Consider the following 23,102-nt stretch of genomic DNA (forward strand, 5'->3'; position numbering starts at 1 on the left):
TTACAATTTTCTTCCATCTCCGTTGCTAAATATTTAAGATTTTTTTTCAGCTTTTGAAGAACTGATGGATCTGTAACTCACAATAATGGGACCAAAATGCCATATCTTTGGCAAGGAATGTTTCGTGGATCAGTATCTCTGCTGTTAAAACTGAAGTGTGTCGCTGTTCATAATGTATTTATTGCTCCATTAATGTATTCCAGACCTTCACTTGATGCTGAAGAATGTTTGTCCTCGGTGGAAAATCTGAAAGGATTCATTCAGATACTAGTGCCCCTTCTGTTGGAGTGTTGGGTGGAAGCCTCTCCTGGTCAGCTTACTGGTCCTATACCAGGTAATCTACTTGAACCGGAAGCCATGATGCTTAAGTTGCAGATTCTCAGCATCATCCAACTATTGTGGAAGCTAATGCAGCACCAGGACGAGACCCAGAAACTGGTAAGGAAAATACTTACTTGATTAATTTTAGAATGAGATGGAGTTACTGTCGTGATTTCTCTTTGGGTCAGGCAGGGGAATTGAAATAACTTGCTTTTTTTTGAAACAGAAGGACTATTTTTGCTGTTAGCATTTGTACAATAAAAGGGAAGTATGTAAATGTCGTTTATGAAAGAAAGTTGTTCGTGCCAAAAATTTAATACATTGTGCAAGAAGGAGGACTTAAAAATTGAACTGAATTTGGGGTGGTGCATTGGCTTTCTAAGAGTACGAACTGTTATGACCAGGTGAGAAAGGTGTCTAGGAGTCTCTTTCTCAGCCTTCACCTGGTCTTACTGTAACAGGGTTTAATTTTAAACACTGTGTTTTGAGCTCCCCCTTGGTGAATCCTTGTTCACCGCTTTCCAATTATAAGGCAAAGAAATGAACACAAACGGGCTTTCTTAGGTTTAAAGAAGTAAAGTGAAATTTATTAAAACTTAAACTCTAATTCGGTTAACGCCTACAGATACACTCCGTGCCTAGCTAACATGCATACATGATACGCACATGCAAATAGGGACAGAAAACAGCAGAAGAAAAATAGAGAGGTTTGAGGCAATCTCTGAAGAGGGTTTTTGTTACTGTGCTTTGAGCTCACTGTAGTCCTTGCTTGTAGATAGATCTTGCTTTTCTTTGGAGCCCAGTATTCTTCTTAAACCTTGTTCAATGTTGGAGACTTTTCTCTCTTGGGGTTCATATGTCTTCAGTGGTTTCTGAAGCTGGTGAGAAGGATGAGAGCAGATAAGAGAGAGGTCTTTTCCAGTCCAGGAGCAAACAGCTTTCTGTCTTCAAACATTTTCTCCAATTTAAAACTCCCCTAGTTGGCCAGCAGGTGGTCATGTGACTGACTGGTTTAACCAGGTCTCTTCTGTGTATTGGGGCAGGGACTGGTCTCTTTGTTCCAACACACTCTGCTTTTTCCAGCCGGGGCTTGGCAACCCCTTGTACTCGGTCTTTTCTTCCCAGTAACAATTTTAAAATGTAATGTCCATGTGGCAAAATATATGTGCCTCATTCTTGGCAGGTGGGGGCCTCCATGACAGAACTCTTAACTTAATTCATTCCATTTCATAGCACTATCTACAACCTGTTTAGTTCCTGATCCGAACAGAAGCTCTGTTATCTCCTTGCAGGGGACTTGTACCTGTGCAATATCTCATGCATGACAGCCGGTTGGATGATACATTGGTAGAAGTCTGAGAGACACCTGTACCAGTTCTTGTGGTATCAGTCATGAAAACCAGATGGACCAAAGATATCAAGGGTTATTCAGCCCCAAAGGCCCCACACTCTGGAATTTCCTCCCCAAACTCCCTTCCTGTTCTACCTCCCTCTCCTTTAAGATCCTCCATCATAAGGTCAGAAGTGGGGATGTTCGCTGATGATTGTACAATGACTGCTCAGATACTGAAGCAGCCCATGTCCATATGCAGCAAGACCTGGACAACATCCAGACTTGGGCTGATAAGTAGCAAGTAACATTCGTGCCACACAAGTGCCAGGCAATGACCATCTCCAACAAAAGAGAATCTAACCATCTGCCCTTAACGTTCAATGACATTACCATTGCTGAATCCCCCATTATCAACATCCTGGGGGTCACCATTAACCAGAAATTGAACTGGAGCAACTATGTAAATGCTGTGGCTACAAGAGTAGGACCCCTCCAAGCCACACACCATCCTGACTTGGAATTATATTGCCTTTCCTTCACTGTTACTGGGTCAAAATCCTGGAATTTCCTTCCTAACAGCAGGCCTTCCTACAGTTCCTTCCTACAGGCCAAGGACTGCAGCGGTTAAAGAAGGTAGCTCGCCACCACCTTCTCGAGGGCAATTAGGGATGGACAATAAATGCTGGCCTGGCCAGCAATGCCCACATCCCCCGAATGAATAAAACAAACAACACTCCTGACCAAGTTTTTAGCCACCCGTCATAATATCTCCTTTTTTGGCTTTGCTGTCCTTTTTTCCCTGAAGCATATGTAAAGCACTTTTGAACATTTTTCTGTGTTTAAAAGTGCTATAGCGGAGGTTTTAAATATATTGGAAAAATGCCATAACTTGTTTTCTGTGCATTTGGAAGAGAAACTTTGCAATCTCTGATTTGTAATATGTAATCTTTCGTTTTGATCTATCCCTGAAGAATAGAGGCCCCTAGGCAAACAACTAACACACGTGTCTGGATCTGGACGATCAGGTTGCAGTTCTGGGTTTGGGTGCGGCCCCCAATCCAAGGCCATTCAGCCTTCCTTTGTGCTTCTGTTTCTTCATTCGTTGGGCCTCTGAATTCAGTAGGCCTGGAGGTTTTGTAAGGATGTATTTAATGATGTTTCATTGGTGGGTAAATACTAATCGGAACACCAGCATCTTCAATATGGAGAATTTGATATTTTTTGAATATATTGTAGATAATTTAAATTTTATATGTGACCTCCAAGACTTCATGATAAGTGCCTTTGTGGTCCACCAAGATGAAAAGTTTGGTACCAGGTCTAATATTTTACTATGTCCAGTTATAGTTAAATGTAGGCAGATTCAATAAGCTGCCCGCTCTTTCCATGTTTTTCAGGAATCCTGGCTGCGGTATCACTATCTCTGTGATTTAAAAGATCAGTTCATGAAATATTTTCCTTATTCTGTATTGGAGACAGCCAGACATAAAAAGAAAGATGGGGCTAAAAAGTAAGTAAATAATGAATATCAGAAGAGCATTTGTTATTGCATTGAAGCTGTAAGCTTGAAAGTTAAGGAACTGATGTGATGTAGTTTTAACTTTTTTTTTCACTTGTGCAGTTTAAATTTGAGCTAATGGATAAAACTTCTTTATAACTAAAGTTCCCAAGTATTCTGCCAGCCACAACTCAGTTCCAGCAATGTATGAACCCACCAATAACTTGACTATAGTTTTGTGTTCTCACTGTTGAGAAGCCATAAGTCATAGAATGATACAGCACTGAAGGAGGCTATTTGCACAGTCGTACTTGTGCTGGCTTTTTGGTATACAGGGCATAATTTCAAAGTCTGCAGATGACGTGGAACTTGGAAATGGCGTAAACAAGGAGGAAGATAGTAACAGACGTCAGGAGGACATAAATTGGTGAAATGGGAAGAGACACATGGCAGATGAAGTCTAATGCAGAGAAGTGTGAAGTGGTACATTTTGGTAGGAAGAATGAGCAGAAGCAATATGAACTAAATGGTACAATGTTTAAGGGGATGCAGAAACAAAGAGTTCAGGGGACGAATGCACACAAATCTTTGAATGCAACAGGACAAGTTGAGAAGGCTGTGAAAAAGCATATGGGATCCTTGACTTTATTCATAGAGGCAGAGAGTACAATTGAAACACATTTATGCTAAACATATATAAAAATACTGGTTAGGCCTCAGCTGGATGGGGCACAGTATCCAACTCTGGGCACTACGCTTTAGGAAGGATGTCAAGGCCTTGACGAGAGTGCAGAAGGGATTTTCTAGAATGGTACCAAAAATGAGGGACTTCATTTATGTGGAAAGATCTCTTTGGAGCACCGAAAGTTAGGAAGAGATTTGAGAGAGATGTTCAAAATCACGAATGGTTTTGATGAGTAAATAAGGAGAAACTGTTTCCCATGCAGAAGGGTCAGTAACCAGAGGACACAGATTTAAGGTGTTCTAATAAAGTACCAGAGGCGACAGGAGGAAACATTTGTTTTAAACACAGCAAGTTGTTGGGATTTGGAAAGGGTGGTGGAAGAAGATTTAATAATAGCTTTCAAAAAGGAATTAGATAAATACTTGAAGGGAAAAGCAGGACTATGGGCAAACAACAGGGGCTGTTCCACGTCATCTGCAGACTTTGAAGTTATACCCTGTATACCAAAATCCAGGTCATTAATATATATCAAAAAGAGCAGAAGCCCCAAAACTGACCCCTTGGTGATCCCATAACACACTTATCTCCAGTCTGAAAAACAATGGTTTGCTACTCTGGAAAATGTGTGAAATAAATATTATGTTGAGGCATGTTTTTGGTGCAGTGTAAGAATACTCTGAATATAATTTTTGCTATACCTAAATATGCATGATGTTGACTATGGATAAAGTGTGGAAGCATGTTGAATTCCCTAATCTTGATGGTGCTTTTCACATCTTCAGCGCATCTCAAATCGCTTCACAACCCATGAAGTACTTTTTAAGTGTAGGCAAATGTGGCAGCCAATTCATGCACAGCAAATGAGATGGTGATGGTCTTTTGATGGTGTTAGTTGAAGAGCACTATAGGATTACTTATGTTCACCTGAATAGGCAGACAGGACCTTGGTTTAAAGTCTCACCTGAAATGCAGCACCTTTAACAATACAACACTTCTCCATTACTGCACTGAAGTATCTGCATACATTATACTCATGTTCTGTAGTCGGCTTTAACTCAAAACCTTCTGACAAATGCAACCATTAAATCTGTTAACAGTTGAACCCAGAAGGTTCCACCAGAAGTTATAACTAAATGTGTACTGTATGAGTTCATGCGTCACAGAATCACAGAATAACACAGCGCAGAAGAAGTCCTTCGGCCCATCGAGTCTGCACTGATGCATCATTGTATCATTGAGAGCTAAAAATGAATTGTGTGTCCAGTATATGCTGCTCCATTTAAGTATGAGTTACGTACGTCATACGTAACATTCTAAAAGAGAAAATCTTTCACAGTTCATTTCAGTAAAAGACAATCTGACTTGGTGTTAACTTATTGGAAGCCAATAATCTTGAAATGGTTAATATTGCAGTTTATAGGTAATTATTCTTAGAAACAGACAATATGCATGTTGGTGGCATGTTCTAATCTGTACCTTTTTGATTTAAGTTTACACTGCTACAAAATGCAGCTGTCACTTATCATTTAAAGAGGCAAGCAGATTATACCAGATTTGACCTTGGTTTTAATATAGTGTGCAGTGCTTGCAAACAATTTGAAGAGTGTTTTATTGCCCATTTTACAAAATTGTAAGCAGGTATCTAATTCAAGCTTTTAAGAACAAAATTTGCATTTAAGCCAGCAACTCTTTGTGACTATCCAACAATGAGAGTCGAAAACTGACAGCATTAGGGAAGATTTAATCTTTGAAATTTCATAGCCCCTTTTGATAAATACAGTCTGGCACTGAGTTTTAATGCAACTATGAGAAATTGTTTTTAAAAGGATCACTGAACTCTGCACTTTTGCTGTAATTTGCAGAAAGGAAGTTGTACCTATATTTATAAGGGCATCTGTCTCCTGCATCCTTGCAGACAAGACCTGAGTAAACAGCATTGCACAGCCAATGCTGACCTTTTTTTTTCCAGTCTAGTGCCTCCTGATCAACAGCTGAGCAAGTTCTCGATGCTGATATTTGAGACTGTACATGTAGTTTATGTCACCAAAGCAGTTTTGCAGTGAGTAGAGAACAAAAATATCTTTTTCAATTCTGCAGCAGCCATATAAATTCATATTACACATTGAGTCATAGTCATAATGGCACAGAAAGAGGCCATTCAGCCCATCAAGTCCATGCCAGCTCTGCAGAGCAATCCAGTCAGTCCAATTCCACTGCTATATTCCCGTAGCCCTGCGGGTTTAATTCCTTCAACTGCCCATCCAATTTCCTTTTGAAATCATTCATCGTCTTCGCTTCCATCACCCTTGTAGGCAGCAAACAAAAAAAAATCTTTCTCACACCACCCACCCCCCACACCGCCACCCTCCTGTGTCTGGTGCCCAAAACCTTAAATCTGTGTCCTCTTGTCCTTGTGCTGATGGGAATAGCTTTTCTTTGTCTACCCTGCCTGTCTATCAAACCTGTCAGAATCTTGTACACCGCTATCAAATCTTATTAATTCAGTTATAACTTCCAATAAACTTTTTGGGTTCAAGTGTTAACCGGCTCAGTGGTAGGATTTTGTAGCTGAGTCAAACAGTTGAGAGAAGCATTGAAAAGTAACAAACTGAATTTGGCTTATCTTCTGCATGTGGAAGTTTTTTTTTAAACAAGTACAGATTTGCATACTTGGGATTGAAAGTACTCCTGCTTTCTCCCATATACTGGCCTTCACAATACTGCAGCATAGGAAATTAGCAATAGCAGGAAGGAAACAGTCAACTTGAAAAAGGACGAAGGATCAAACTGCAGTTTCTCATGAAACAAGATTTTTTTTGTTCACCAGCTTCAAATATGATGCCGCTGGGAAAATCCCAGATCCACTTTCGGCACCCACTCTGACATTGAGACTGTCTTTGTTTTGCTACAAAAATGTGTTCATTTCCAACTCTTGAAGAGCACATTTGACCATTCCATTTTTCACTGCAAAGATTCCCAATTTATGATGGATTATTGTTAGTTTCAGATGTTACTAGTATTACAGTAAAGCATAATTGTCAGGAGGTAAAATCCTCCCATAAATGTGATTATTAATTTTGGCCTTGCAAATGTGGACTGTGAAAGAACATTTTGGGCTTTGTAACAACATTTGTTGGAGCATTTTGAGATGCTACTGCATTAGAAACAAGCATATTATAAAGAATTGAGGCTTGTTAGCTTAGGTACGTTTTCTATGATTGATGATGCTTAAATAGTCCTAATGTGAACAATGGTTTCATATTATGTGTTATTATGCACCAGGAATTGAGTAGGAGGTCCAATCTCATTTCACATGTAAGACCCTTGCAGCTAGCAGGAAGAGGGCTTGCATTCCACCATACTAAATTGAGGCCCAAGCTCCAGAAGTGCAGTTAGTGTTCTAACTCACCTCGCCACTCTGCTTTGGACTTTAAGAAGAAGTTAGTTCTCTTGATCAAAAGTGTCAGAAGGCCATTAAATCTATCTTTTTTTGTAGCAAATTTGGCATTTGTAATCATGTGAAGATGAATTCCTTATAATGTAGGTAAGAACAGTATTGGAATACAATTTGCGGGTTGAGGAGTGGTCATAATTTTTAATATAAATGTTCACTTTTGTGGTAATTCAACGTTCTAATGCCATCTAGATTTTCATAAAACAATAAAAAGAAAAGTGCACTGTTTCTACCAGTATTTGGTTTACCAAACTGCATCAATCAAGGGCGTGCATCATTGCAAGCATTATCCTATTCCCTGCCAACCCATGCAATAAGTGAACTATGATAAATCTTCAGTAATCTTTTTCTGTTTTTTAAAAAGGACACTTTTAATACCACCCTTTTAAAATTTAGATTAAACATGAAAACTTTGGTAGTAATTGATTTCACTATCAAAGAATTGACACCTTATTCCAAACATTTGAGTAGCTTTCCTCCAAAACAATTAATTTGACAGCTGGAAGATGTGTAAAGAGATTAATATAGTTTATCTTTTTTATTTTTCTCTAGTCCTCTATTGTTAAGTGTGTACCAGGAGAAAGTAATATTTTTACCTCTTATTTTCAGGGACAAACAAGCAGCAGCATTCATGAACAGTGCAGACCATCCTCTTGCATTGAATCTGGCTTTGTGTCAGGTCATGGTATCACTCACCAATACTGTAACTGTCCATCTGGATACTGACTGGTTGGAGCAAATTCGAAAATTTGTCACAGAAAGCTTGTCAGATGGCAGGAAGTTGACCTCTCAGCAACTGAGTGGGATGCTGATGTTGGTGTGGAGACTTGTACTTGTGCAGCGCAACAGAGGTGAGATGCAATAGTAAACAAGATGATTGCTGTAAAATTTAGCAATTAATAGAGTTGGTAAAACCTTGTGTAGTAAGGCAGTGCAATGCTTGTCAAGTAGGTACCTGTGACATTGACCGTATGACCCATCTTCCATAAACCAACTTTGGTTCCTGATGAGTTTTAAAATTACTTTTATTTATTGAAGTTTACAAACACATGATGAGGTCCTGCATGTTTATTCATTGCTAGTTGAAACTTGAAGTTATAGAGCAGTGAGTAAATTATAATGGCATTTTCTGCATGAATGTATTTGAGGAAGCATTTTTAAGTTTTCAAAATATATTTGAGATGAAATAGTGAGAAAGAGGAAATGTATTTTGTTTTATTCTCCAGTTTTCTTGTGGCTGCCCTTGGGTTATCTTGCCCAGATGGATATCCTTCATGTGCAAGTGTAACTTGGTGTTGTCAGGCTATTCAGCTCTGTAGGCATCACATGGAGCTTCATCCTGTCTTCACTGCACATCCATACGGTTGCACATCTGTACAGGAGTTGTTGCATAATCAGGGGTGGATCAGGCTGATTTCTTCTGTTTCTTTTACTATCCGGCCCAGGGTCATTGAGACCAGTTGTCATGCTTACTGTCACCTTGTCTGAAATAAACCCATGTCTTAATCGTTAAACCTTTGGGGAGTTGGGACCTTTTTAGAAGAACTTATTTTCGCGCATTCTTTATGTTTGTTTTCAGGTGCCACAGAGGAATTGCTGAGGGCAGTTTATGCACAGTACCAGCAACAGGGTCTTGCTCTTTCAGTTCGCACTATGTTGCTCAATTTCTTTAGTGGTCTTTATTTGAGAGAGAAAACATCCAACCTTCAGATTGCAAGGTAATAAAATCCCCTCAAGAAAGAAGTTAGTGTCTCTTTCCTGCTCCCCAATTTATGACTTGATTTCTCAGACGACATGTCCTATCCAACGGAAAGAATACTTACTTCCAGCTCTGCAGCATCACTGGCATGAGGCTGTATTTGCAGCATGATAAGATTACTAGGCAGTTTTAAATTCAAATGTGGATATAGAAATTTATAATGGAAATATGAAAATAAGACCAGAATGCATAAGTTTACATTAGGATTGCTATTACAGCTATGTTTTCTGGTCCAGTTAATTCCCCACTCTAACCGCATGTTGCCTGAAGACCACACTTGATCTCAACTCTCCATGTGCAGCACCAACTAGTATTGATAAATTTGTTATGTGGGTCTTGCATTCCACTGAAATTTCATCATGATGCTCACATTTCTGGTGGCAAGTGGCACTCTAATGAGAATTTCAAGATTAGAAATGTCAGATCTTGCCTATTGCATCGTACTCTATGTTCTGAAGGGTGTTCATTTCCATCTTTTCTCCACAAATGACTTCCCCAAAAATTGTCTACCATTTTTTTCTTGGTAGCTAAAATTTGTTTGCCCAAAATATGGGCTTCAACAAGATAAATTCAATAAATTATGTATTTCACAATAACATGGTGTAATTTATCCATTGAATTGTTTTTTGTGTCTTAATACCTTTTATTCAAATTTTTACTTGAATACCTCAGTTTCTTCCAAGTGCCCAGGCTTGAATTTGACATTTTCCCCAGAGCTTTGATGGCAATTAAATTTCGATTGTGTAGTTTGAGCATGTGCAATGTGACTTTTTTTCACTAGCCTCTCGCAGTAGTTTTTCAAAATTATTTACAGAAAAGATAGGCAAATTTGAAAAGCTTCATTGAGCTAAGGCTTATGTTGATTTTTTAAAAACATTGCTTGTATGGGTGCCTGAAATAGGGAGAGTAGAGAGATAAAGACAATATACAGATTATGTACCAGTTGTAGCTTTTTTTGATTTCTATAAACTGTTTGTCTTTCCTTATCTTAATTTGAATTAATATCCCGCTCCAAAAAAACACATTCATTGAATTTTACAGTCATAGAGTCAGTTATACAGCACATTCAGCCCATCGTGTCCATGCCAGCCATCAAGGATCTATTCTGATCCCATTTTCCAGCACTTGGCTGTAGCCTTGTATGCTAATGCATTTCAAGTACTCATCTAAATACTACTTCATGTTGTGAGTGTTCCTGCCTCTACCACCCCTTCAGGCAGTGTGTTCCAGATTCCAACCACCCTCTGGGTGAAATTTTTTTTCCTCAAATCCCCTCTAAACCTCCTGCCCCTTACCTTAAATCTATGCCCCCTGATTATTGGCACCTCACCTAAGGGAAAAAGTTTCTTCCTATCTTCCCTATCTACGCCCCTCATAATTTTGTCCGCCTCAATCAGGTCCCCCCTCAGTCTTCTCTGCTCTAAGGAAAACAACCCTAGCCTATCCAGTCTCTCTTCATAGATGAAAAGCTCCAACCCAGGCAGCATCCTGGTGAATCTCCTCTGCACCCTCTACAGGGCAATCACATCCTTCCTATGGTGTGGTGGCCAGAACTGTACACAGTACTCCAGCTGTGGCCTAACTAGCATTTTATACAGTTCCATCATAACCTCCCTGCTCTTATATTCTCGGCTAATAAAGGCAAGTATCCCATATGTCTTCCTAACCACCTTGTCTACCTGTGCTGCTGCCTTCAGTGATCTGTGGACATGTACACCAGGGTCCCTCTGACCCTCTGTACTTCATATGGTCCTGCCATCCATTGTATATTCCCTTGCCTTGTTAGCCCTCCCAAAATGCATCACCTCACACTTCTCAGGATTAAATTCCATTTGTCACTGCTCTGCCCATCTTACCAGCCTATCTATATCATCCTGTAATCTAAGGCTTTCCTCCTCACTATTTACGACACCACCAATTTTCTTGTCATCTGCAAACTTACTGATCATACCACCTATATTCATATCTAAATCATTAATGTACACTACAAACAGCAAGGGTCCTAGTACCGATCCCTGCGGTACGCCACTGGTTACAGGCTTCCAACTGCAAAAACAACCCTCGACCATCACCCTCTGCCTCCTGCCACTAAGCCAATTTTGGATCCAATTTGCCAAATTGCCCTGGATCCCATGGACTCTTACCTTCTTAACCATTCTCCCATGCGGGACCTTATCAAAAGCCTTACTGAAGCCCATGTACACTACATCAACTGCTTTATCCTCATCTACACACCTAGTCACTTCCTAGAAAATTTCAATCAAATTTTTTAGACATGATTTCCCCCTGACAAAGCCATGCGAACTATCCTTGATTTATCCCTGCCTCTCCAAGTGGAGATCAATGCTGTCCCTCAGAATTTTTTCCAATAGTTTCCCTACCACTGATGTTAGACTGACTGGCCTGTAATTACCTGGTTTATCCCTACTACCCTTCTTGAATAATGGTACCACATTCACTGTCCTCCAGTCCTCTGGGACCTCTCCCGTGGCCAGAGAGGATTTGAAAATTTGTGTCAGAGCCCCAGCAGTCTCCTCCCTTGCCTCACATAGCAGTGTGGGTTACATCTCATCTGGGCCTGGGGATTTATCCACTTTTAAACCTGCTAAAACCTCTTCCCTTTCAATGCTAATTTGTTCAAGTATATCACAATCCCCCTCCCTGATCTCTATACCTATATTGTCCTTCTCCCAAGTGAACACAGATGAAAAGTAATCATTTAAAACCTCACCTATGTCCTCTGGCTCCACACACACATTGCCACATTGGTCCCTAATGGGCCCTACTCTTTCCCTGGTTATCCTCTTGCCCTTAATATACTTATAAAATGCCTTGGGATTTTCCTTTATCTTGCCTGCCAGTGTTTTTTCATGCCCCTCTTTGCTCTCCTAATTACTTTTTTAAGCACACCCCCTACACTTTCTGTACTCCTCTAGGGCCTCCGCTGTTTTCAGCCCTCTGAATCTGCCATAAGCCTCTTTTTTTTTTTTCCTTTTCCAATCCTCTATATCCCTTGGCATCCAGGGTTCCCTGGACTTGTTGGTCCTACCCTTCACCTTTACGGGAACATGTTGGCCCTGAATTCTCACTATTTCCTTTTTGAATGACTCCCGCTGGTCTGATGTAGACTTTCCTATAAGTAGGAATAAATGGGCTCTATTTACTACCTGATGATAATGCATTTGTTGACCTTTAGAAAGTGGAAAATGATGAATGGAAAGCCAAATTCTAGACAGCTGGAAGTACCTAGTATTTTCTCGATTCAGAAGTTATCAGCCACTTGTCAACCCAAGTCTAGATATTGTCCAGGTCCTGGTGTAGGTTGGCATGTTCTGCTTCATTGTCTGAGGAATTTTGAATAGAGTTGTTTTAGGGGCCAAGTTGGTTCCGTGAAACCGAACTTTGTGTCAGTTAGAAGGTTTACTTTAAGGCGCTATTGAAAACTTTTAGCACTTTTCTGATGATTGAGAGTTGTAGGCTGATATAGTAGTAGCTGGCTAGGTTAGATTTCCCCTGCACTTTGTAAATAATTCATAGCTGCACTAGAATATCTTAGCTAGAGCGTAGCTAGTTCTTGACATCTTGGATGTTGTCAGGATCCATAGTTGTGTTCGGCCTTCTGCTCTCATCCATTTTACTCAGCCACTTCGTAAAATCACTTGGTGAGAATTACATTGGCTAGACACTGGCATCTCTGATTGCTCAGATGTTAGGAAAAAGTAAGTAGGATTGTCCATTCGGTACTTCTGGTGAATGGGTGGTTATTGGTCGGCACAGACTCGGTGGGCCGAAGGGCCCGTTTCAGTGCTGTATCACTAAATAAATAAAATACGCTTGCTGACATTTTAACCTTGTCTCTTGCACTCACGTGCTGACCTCTGCCATAGTTGCGCCTTCTCTGTTAATTTCCTGACTTGACCATAGCTATTCTCAACTGCATGTGCTAAGGTCACATAGGTTTGCTCTGATCCATTGATTGTGGTATTGCTTAGTTCTGTTAATGGGATTCTGATTTTGATGTTTGTTATATAGATAGCTTCAGTACATTAAATGCAAGATAACTTTATGGGCAAGAACTTTATGCATTCTTAGAATGTGAAACTCTGCTTCTACTGGGTATTGGCTAGTGCTTAGAAATGTTTCCGGAAAAGCAATATCCATTGATGCAGATATGCTGACTAGGATCCTGGGCTACAGTCCCCCTCTCCATAGTCCATCTGCTTATAAAGATTGATTGAAGTGGCATAGGAGCACTGGAAATTAAAAAAAAAACTTAGTTGGAGAAACTACCTAGTATTTGTAGTGCTTTGAGTAGAGTTGCATGCTTTAAAGAAATGAGTTGTGATGAATTTCACTTTTGAAATAAAAGGTCACTTATGTGAAAGCTTAATATTGAATGTCTGCTAGTCACTGATGGAAAGTTTGATGATGCATATTACTCAGTTTTGTGGTTCAGAAGTCTCTGGTTTTGTGCAGCAACTTTACTGCATTTCTCTATAAGTACGCCAATAACCATTGTTCATTAACGGATGGATGGTTTGTATTCTGTTGATTGCTGATGTGATATTTTGCTTGTTGGACAGAAGCAAGGTGCTGTCTCGTTGGCTAGCTGGCCTGCCATTACAGTTAGCTCAACTTGGTTCAAGGAATCCACTTCTCTCAGCACAACTTATTGCTGTGATACATGCGGCTGCTGCCCGTTCGAACAAAGAGCTACTTCAGAGCCTTCAGAGTAATGTCTACAGATTATATGGTGAGACTACTTTTAAGTACTTAGTATTTCTCATCACTTGTATTTCGGACTGAATATAGCACAATGAACAGGAAATAAATTTTATTACTGTCAAGAAAATCTCTTAATAGTTTGGTGTCTTAAGTTTGTGCATTGGTGTTAAATAATACTGCTTTTCATCATAAACAATCTCAGTTTTCAAGCTTAATTTTTGTTTTAAAACTTCAGTCAATTCCTTACTTAATCTTGTTGAACGATGAGGAAAGAATTGCTTAGTGTTTGACTAGCTGGTTTGTTAATGTGAAATCAGATGAGACTCACGGCACCACAGTATCAAATGTCAGGGTCAACAGCTATTTAATGCTCTAAAATATCAATACTTAGGTTATTTAAAAATGTTATACTACCATATATACATTCTCTTTGAAGGAACTGCAATGATTTGACTGGTCAGAAAGTAGTTCATTGAACACAGATTGTATTCAGCCCATGAAAGTAATGAATTATTCTCATGATGACTGAGCAAGCTAGGGATAGTGAACAGCTAACCAGGAAGATGCCAAGTTTGACCCACTATCTGAGTTTACTTATCCCAGCTGGGGCACCAGGAGAGGCATTAGAATTAACCTCTGTGTCTCTTAGCCTAGCTGTTTTTGTTTTGGACTCTCTTTCAAAGTGATATAATTCACAAAGGAATAAAGGGCTGTTTCTTTTAGGTTTTATATCCACAATGTGACTTTCTCATTGTTTAAAAAAAAAGGATGTAACACTGGATTGTGGTGAATCTCAAGGCAAGCTGTTGCACAAAAAAAACTTGCATTTACATAGTGTCTTGCACCACCTCAGGACATCCCAAAGTGCTTTACAGCCAATTAAGTACATTTGAAGTGTATTCACACAGTAATTTTTTATAGGATCCTTTTTTATTCATTAACTTTTGGATCCCATTTATATTTTTTAAACTGATCTTAATTTTGGAAACTTGAATTTTGGACAGACTCATACTAGTGCATTTCTAATGCTTGCAGTAGGTCATGTACAGTTTCTACTGAAAGCCTAAGTTTAAAGAAATATTCTTTAGTGTATTGCAGTAATTTTAGATAGATTGTAGGCAGCACTCCCTTTAGGCTTATTGCAGTATTGCACTTCAGAGTTTGCATTGGTCAGTATTTAAATGATTAGGATTGCAAGATTACAAGGGGTTACGCTATCAAAAATTAGTTTGGTGGTTTGATTCTACTTTTGAAAGAGAATAGAACATTGAAGTATTTTTCAGTGCAAACACATTCTTGTACTGAAGTAGTAGCAAAATCCTACCCTGGCTCTGAAATACAAAACAATTAAACATTTAAAAAGTGCAAAATTAGTTTTTTCTGAACTCTTTTTCCAAATGTGTTCCTTCTCTGAGGTAAGAGAAGTAGGTAGAACTTATCTCGATCCGTGGCCTATTTGAATAGAGTCTCCACTTGGAGGATTGCAAAGCAGAGCTGCTGTTGTGGACCATGCCATCTTTTAAAACAAATGGGTTGCATGCTGATAGGTAGCACTGGGAGAGGAAAGATGCGTATCAGTGAGGCCGTTAAATAAATGGCCCAGGTTTTCTCTTGCTCCTCAAGGTGGCAAACTCAAACTGGTTGTGGTTTTAAAGATGATTGAGACCTTATGATACTTTGTTCTCCATGTATGAAAGCAGATAGTGGTTTTAATGCTGGCATTTGCCATTGTTGTCTTATTGATGTCATTGTAATTTTTACTTAGATCCACAAGATGGCACTCTAGTTCTTCTTCCATCTGAAACACAGCATTCTTTGGTGCAGCTTGTGTATTTCTTGCCATTTATCTCATCAGAGTTATTGTCTTGCCTAAGCCGTTGCTGCACTATGGGAAGATTGTCCCCCAAACTAGCCATTAGTCTAATCCGGATATTAAATACAAGGTAAGGTTGCAAATTATTCAGTTAATAAAATTATTCTTTTTTTGTGTTAAGCAAATGACAAAGTCCCAGAAAGTGCATAATGCTCTTGTCTGGAGACTAATCTGTTGTTGCAGTTTCACTGAACATTGTGGAAATGTTTGAGATTCTCAAAGTAGTCCTACTTCTTGCTTGTAACCAGGAGGTGGGGCAAGCCAAATTTATCTAGATAATTTTTGAAGTCCTGCAACATAGTTACCTATGTTTCTTTTCAGGTCTACAAGTAGGTAATGTAAGGAAATATCTAGGATGACATAGTGACCATAACATCAATAGATTTGGTAAAATTGAAGTTGAAAAGGAATAGTCTTGAAAAAAAAGCACCTAACTGGAAAAAAGATCTAAATAAAATAAAAAGAAAACTAGCCGAAATTGACGGATAAGATGGCACACAACAATTGGAAGCTTTCAAACAGGAGATGGTTATGGTACTGGCTAGACATATTCATAAGAAAAGTAAAGACAGTGCAGCAAAAAAAACTGGAATAAAGAAATTAATCTGAGACTAGGAAAAAGAGGCTGTGTCTAATAATGCAGAACAAAATCGAGCAAATATAGAATGGAAGCAAGAAGTATTTTGAAAAGTATAAAGACTGGCAGATAATATAAAATTTTCTGAACACAAGTAAAAATAGTATGGCTAATTAGAGATGAAAAAGTAAGTCTTGTGAAGATACTGAATGAGTACTTCATCTTGGTTTGCAAAATATTTTGATGATGGGAATGAAAAGGTGCAAGAGGAGGTGGTGCAATTAGATAGGTAAGGAAATTGTACGAAAGAATTGGTGGAACTCAAAGTGGGAAAAGTACCAGGCTCTCTTAGCATGCATTCTAGAATGCTGAGGGAAGTAACAAAGCAAATAGCTCAGGCTCTGACCACAATCATCTTTGGATTAGAGGGTTGGTAGCATTGCACCATTGTTCAAGAGCGCAAGCTGTATAACTGTCGACCCTTCAAACTAACATTAGTGGTGAATAAGCCTTTAAAGTCTTCCATAAAGGATAAAATGAATTATCATTTAGAATGGCATGGATTAGTTAAGGATGGCCAGCGTTGATTATTAAAATAAAAAGTATGGCTAATTTAATGGAGCTCTTGGCGGAAATAGGAGTGTATTGATGAGAGAAATGTCATGTATGGATTTTCAAAAGGTGTTTGAGGTGCTACATAGACTTGTCTAAACCAAAACAGCTAGCATTAAAGGAAATTGGCGGAAGGACAGAAGGTAAGAGTTGTGGTTTATGGGTGTTTTTTGAACTTGAGATATGAACATTGATGTCCACTAGGGGTCAGTGTTAGGACCATTATTCTTAATACATATAAATGATTTCAACTGAAGTTTTGGTGAAATAAAGTATGTGATTGACACAAATATAGTGTATGGCTCACTGAAAGGGGCTTTGAGCCATTTCAGTGAGGATATTGACAGGTTAGTAGATTGAACACACAAATATCAGTTGAAATTTCAGTGGAGAATTCATGAGTTGGTGCATTTTAGGAGGATGAATCATGAGAGAACATATACAATAAATTGTATACCTTTAAAAGGTTGGAGGAGATGTTAAAGCTGAAAGAAACCTAATTTAGTTTTGGGTACAGAAGAGTTCTGAACTTATATAAATCATAAATTGGACACCTGTTGGAAAATTGTGTTCAGTTTTAGGCACCCGACTCTAAAGAACACCTTCTTCTTTGGCCTCCTTGTCTCGGGAGACAATGGGTAAGTGCCTGGAGGTGGTCAGTGGTTTGTGAAGCAGTGCCTGGAGTGGCTATAAAGGCCAATTCTAGAGTGACAGACTCTTCCACAGGTGCTACAGATAAGATTGGTTGTTGGGGCTGTTACACAGTTGGCTCTCCCCTTGCGCTTCTGTCTTTTTTCCTGCCAACTGCTAAGTCTCTTCAACTTGCCGCACTTTAGCCCCACCTTTATGGCTGCCCGCCAGCTCTGGCGATCGCTGGCAACTGACTCTCAAGACTTATGATCAATGTCACAGGACGTCATGTCGCGTGTTCTAAAGAACATCAAGACCATGGAAAGGGTGCAGAAGTTAAGACTTTCTGATGAAGGATTCAGTTATGATGAGAAACTGTGGATCTTTTCATTAGAACAGAAAAGGGTACAAGATCAGATATAGTTATACTAATTGAGGGGTTTTAAGCAGGTAAATTGGGAAAAAATACAATTTCAGTTGTTGAGTAGGTAACTAGAGGACATAAATTTAGGATAATAAAATATAAATATAACCTAAAAAATTAGGGAGAGCCGTATTTGTAAAAAGGCAGATCATAATTGACTAATTTGATTTTTTTGATGATGTAGCAGAAGGGTTGGTGAAGGGAATGCAATGGATTTTGTCTGTGGATTTTAAGAAAGTCTTTGACAAAGTCCCACATAAAAGGCTGGTTAACAAAATTGAGGCTCATGGTATAGGAGAGTCAGTGTCAGCTTAGATTAAAAAGAAAATTGGCTTGCGGGCTGAAAGCAGCAAGTCACGGTAAATGGTTGTTTTCCAGACTGGAGGATTCAATGCCAGGACCACTTTTTTCATGTATATAAATGATTTGGATATTGGCATACACAAAATTTCAAAATTTGTCGATGGTAGAAAACTTGGAGATGTGGCAGACAGTGAGGATGACGCCAATCAACTGCAACAGGAGTGTGCAGGGACAGAGGAATTTGAGGGTGCATGTACACAGATCTTTGAAGGTGGTAGGACATATTGAGAGAGTGGTTAGTAAAGCATATGGGATCTGGGGCTTCATAAATAGAGGTATTGAGTACAAAAGTAGGGAAGTTATGCTGAACCTTTATAAAGGTCTGGTTAGGCTGCACCTGGAGTATTGTGTCCAGTTCTGGCTGCCACACTTTAGGAAGGATGTGAGGGTCCTTGAGAGGATGCAGAAGAGCTTTACTAGAATGGTTCCATGGATGATGGATTTTGGCTATGAGGTTAGGTTGGAGAAGTTGGTGTCGTTTTCCGTGGAGCAAAGAAGATTGAGGGGAGATTTGATAGACGTGTACAGGATTATGACAGGCTTAGATAAGATAGACAAAGAAAAGCTGTTCCCGTTAGCTGATGGTACAGGGACTAGGGGACACAGATTGAAGGTTTTGGGCAAGAGATTCAGGAGGAATGTGAGGAAGAACTTTTTAATGCAGTGAGTGGTAATGACCTGGAACTCGCTGCCTATGATGGTGGAGACAATGGATGATTTCAAAAGGAAGCTGGTGGGCACTTGAGGGAAATAAACTTGAGGGGCAACGGGGATAGAGCCAGGGAACGGGATTGATTGGATTGCTCTACAGAGCTGGCATGGACTCGTTGGGCCGAATGGCCTCCTCCTGTGCTGTTATGACTCTGACTGTAATAAAAGAACAATGGGAGAATTTGGAGGGAAGAATTAATAATGACCTTAAAGATTTAAATGTTACCAAGGGAAAAAAAGGAAAAAACTGATGAATATACACAACAGGCTTTTTAAAATTCTGCTCATGAATGTATGAGCATTTTCCTAATGTTGACAACTCATTTTCCTAAATGATTACACAGGAATGAAAGTGCTAGAGATGATAGCTTCTTGATCCTGTGCATCTTGCCTATATAAAGTTTATTATTATTTCATGGAATGTCAGTGTCGCTGGTAATGCCAGCATTTGTTGCCCATCCCTAATTGTCCTTGAGAAATTGATGATTTGCCTTCTTGAACCACTGCAATCGATGTGGTGTAGGCACACCCACAGATCTGTCAGAAAGGGAGTTCCAGTATTTTGACCCAGTGACAGTGGAAGAGCGGTGATAGAGTTCCAATTCAGGATTGTATGTGGCTTGGAGGGGAACTCGCAGGTGGTGGTGTTCCCTTGCTTCTGTTGCCCTTGTCCTTTTACATGGTAGAGGTCTTGGGTTTGGAAGGTTCTGTCAAAGGAGGCTTGGAGTTGCTGTAGTGCATCTTTTGGATGTTAAACACTGCTGCCACTGTGTGCCAGTGGTGAGGGAGTGAATGTTTAACATGGTGGATGGGGGTGCCAGTTAAGTGTGCTGCCTTGTCGTGGATGGTGTCCAGCTTCTTGAGTGTTGGAGCTGCACTCATGCAGGCAAGTGGAGAGTCTTCCATCGCACTTCTGACTAGTGCCTGGGACAGGTTTTGGGGAATTGGGAGGTAAGATTCTTGCCACAGAATTCCCAGCCTCTGACCTGCTCTTGTCGCCACAGTATTTATATGGCTGGTCCAGTTAATGAAGTCCAAAAAGTTTCATGATAGCAAAGGTTAGGGCTATTGCAGACTTAGCAGTGGTGAATTGGTGACTTGTCTCTGCCGTTTGAAAATTGTTGAAGTATATTGTGCCAGATTTTGATGTCATCTCTTCGTTAGTGGCTGATGGCTTATGATGGAGCTGTATAAAATGGCCACAGCTGGAGTACTGTGTACAGTTCGGGGCACCACACTGTAGGAAGGATGTGATTGCACTGGAGAGGGCGCAGAGGACATTCACCAGGATGTTGCCTGGGCTGGAGCGTTTCAGCTATGAAGAGAGACTGGATAAGCTAAGGTTGTTTTCCTTAGAACAGAGAAGGCTGAGGGAGGACTTGATTGAGGTATACAAAATTGAGGGGCATTGATAGGTTTGATGGGAAGAAACTTTTTCCCTTAGCGGAGGTGTCAATAATCAGGGGACATAGATTTAAGGTGAGGGGATTTGAGGAAACATTTTTTCACCCAGAGGGTGGTTGGAATCTGGAATGCACTGCCTGATTAGGTGGTAGAGGTAGGAATCCTCCCATCATTTAAGAAGTATTTAGATGAGCACTTGAAACGCCACAGCATACAAGGCTATAGGCCAAGTGCTGGAAAATGGGATTAGAGTAGTTAGGTGCTTGATGGCCGGCACAGACATGATGGGCCGAAGGGCCTGTTTCTTTGCTGTATAACTCTGACTCTAGAGTACGATAATACTGTGTGCACACAGGACTTCTGAAAAGAGCTTCTTTACTGAGAATAGTATAAACTGGGCCAGTTCTATACAAGACTCTCAAATCTGCTACAGCATAGGTGACACTGTAACTACATTTTTAAATGCTTTCAAAGCAGTCTCTGTGCATTGTATATTATCTTAGTGGTAGAGTCTGTAAATGTGAACTGGGCTCATATGGAAGCATGGAAATTAAAGCACAAAGGGAAACCATACAGCCCAAGGCAACAGCGCTGTCTCTTCAGTTGGAGCTGTCCATTCCATCTCATTTCCCTGTATCCTTTATATTTTTCCTTTTTTAAATACTCGTTCAGTACCACTTTGTGATACAGTTTCTGTCTCAGTAGCCATTTGTGGTAAAGTCTTCAATGTCCTAATAACCCTTTGTGTTATTACGATCGAGGTGGGAGTAATGCACTGTTAATTCAGTCCCACTGCTCCACAGGTCACAGCATATTAGTATAGTTTCCCACCTACTGGAAATTAGCCAAATTAAACATTTTATTTATCCCCCAGAATAAAGCGCACCAAACCAGGTTTCTTTAAGCAACAACAAAATTAACTATTTACTAATAAACCAAAATCTTAAACAATAATGGGATAATTCTATATATATGAAAAAGATTTTATAACTCCTTATTCTTCCTAACCCTCATGTGCACACATACATTCAAAAACCAATGGGTAATCAGTTTTAAAAGGTTGTTTTAAGTTGCAACTGTCTCTTAGGAATAATAAAATGATTAGTTGTCACAGTCTGGTAGGATTGGTGAGGTGTCCCAGAGTCGAATAGTCGGATGCCACTCGAAGTCTCTCCAGGTGAGATTGATGAACAGTCTGTAATGAGTAGGCTTTCAAGGCAATTCGTCTGCAGCAGGCGTTACACAGATCTTTCAGCAAAAGGTTATAGCAACAGGTCTACTTAAATTTTAAAGTAGCAGTCTAACAGTAAAAGCTTCCTTGAGATTTCAGGATCTTCCAAAAACACAAAAGGCAACAGGACTCACTCTTGAAGCAGGGATTCTTAAGACTGGAGGCAACAGTAATCTGCCACACCCGAAACACGAGGCTTCCTTTCTCCAAAGAATTGTTCCTCCACAGACTGAAGCAACTCTTTTCCTGGGTCTTTTCTCTCTCTTCAGACAGGTCAAAACCACACCTTAAATGGAGAATTTCTTTATAAGAAATGAAAATCTTCTGTTGCAGAGAGAGTAGGTCTTTTCTCTGGTCTATCAGCAAATCACTGCTCCCAGCTCCCTGGTCTGTTTCACACTGCAACACTGAAACTAAAAGCTATCAACATCCAAGTCACAAGACCATCATCAGTCGTCCTGTTGCTTGGATACAGGTTTTGCAGCCTGCACACTTCAAACACCATGTCAGCATTCAGTGTTCACAGACCTTTTCCTAGCTCTTAAAGGCATACAGACCTCTTAGTTTAAAAACAAAACAAAACTCTTGTAACAGTGTGAAGATGATTCTTTTAATTTCCCCCTTTGTTCTTCCTAGTAGTAATTCACTTTCATGTCGCTTGTTACCAATTCACCAACCAATGGAAGTAACATTTCACTATTTAACTGCGCAAAACCTTTTTTGTAATTTTGCAAACTTTTATTGAATCACTCATTAGCCTTCTATGTTCCAGTGCAAAATGGCCCAATTTTTCAAGTTGTTCTACACAAGTATAACCTGTGATTCTTTATCAGTGTAACACATGTAACCTGTTAAAATTCTGATCTGTTTGAAAGCCAACCCATTTTTTAAAAAACTTGTTTTGTTTTATAATAAGCTGTGGAGTGCTGTACAGATTTTTGTTTGATACAAAGCATATGAATGGGTTGTATTGTACAGGAGGCAATTTTATAGAGATTAAAGAATAAGTTCATAAAAAAAAAATCTGTTGGACTAGAGCAGTAATCATGGGTTGTGGATTCAAACACATTCTTGTCGGTCATTGAAGATCATCTGTCTGCCTAGATAAACTTCTCTGGTTTTGGCACCATTTTGAAGAACAACAACTGTCAGATCCTCTGAATGTGCCTTATCCCAAAGTGACATTAGTGTAAGCTTCAAAGTTTGTGGCCTTCGCCCTTCTGCTTTGAGTGCGAGAAAAAATGTGGCAGCAATTACTTTCCAAAATGGGAATTCTTTTCTGTCTTCAGAGGGAAGAATTTAAGGGGAGGAGGATTTGGGGGTAAAAAAGTTACAAAATCCAACAGTAAAAACTGCTTCTGATTTTCCTTTTGCACCTATATTGTAAGTAGATATTTTTTACATGTTTCCTTTTAAGCTAAGTAAACATAGTTGAATAATAGTTTACATACATTTGTCAATTTCAAATGGATTCTTTAATTTGTTACGACTGAGGCTGGAGG

General features: G+C 39.6%; 1 protein-coding gene across 4 annotated transcripts in view; it reads left to right on the plus strand.

Annotated features, from left to right (window-relative positions):
* tex10 (testis expressed 10) overlaps positions 1–23,102 on the plus strand; it is a 186,238-nt gene that overhangs the window by 42,860 nt on the left and 120,276 nt on the right. For 3 of the 4 annotated variants that reach the window (XM_068010421.1, XM_068010402.1, XM_068010393.1), the window contains 6 exons: positions 204–438; positions 3,052–3,164; positions 7,901–8,142; positions 8,871–9,009; positions 13,634–13,803; positions 15,541–15,718. In XM_068010421.1, coding sequence (XP_067866522.1) covers positions 204–438; positions 3,052–3,164; positions 7,901–8,142; positions 8,871–9,009; positions 13,634–13,803; positions 15,541–15,718 — 1,077 coding nt within the window. The remainder of the gene's footprint in view (positions 1–203; positions 439–3,051; positions 3,165–7,900; positions 8,143–8,870; positions 9,010–13,633; positions 13,804–15,540; positions 15,719–23,102) is intronic. The other variant, XM_068010410.1, reaches the window with a different exon arrangement.

The sequence above is a fragment of the Heterodontus francisci genome, chromosome 2 (genome assembly GCF_036365525.1).
Source record: "Heterodontus francisci isolate sHetFra1 chromosome 2, sHetFra1.hap1, whole genome shotgun sequence".
Classification (NCBI taxonomy): domain Eukaryota; kingdom Metazoa; phylum Chordata; class Chondrichthyes; order Heterodontiformes; family Heterodontidae; genus Heterodontus; species Heterodontus francisci.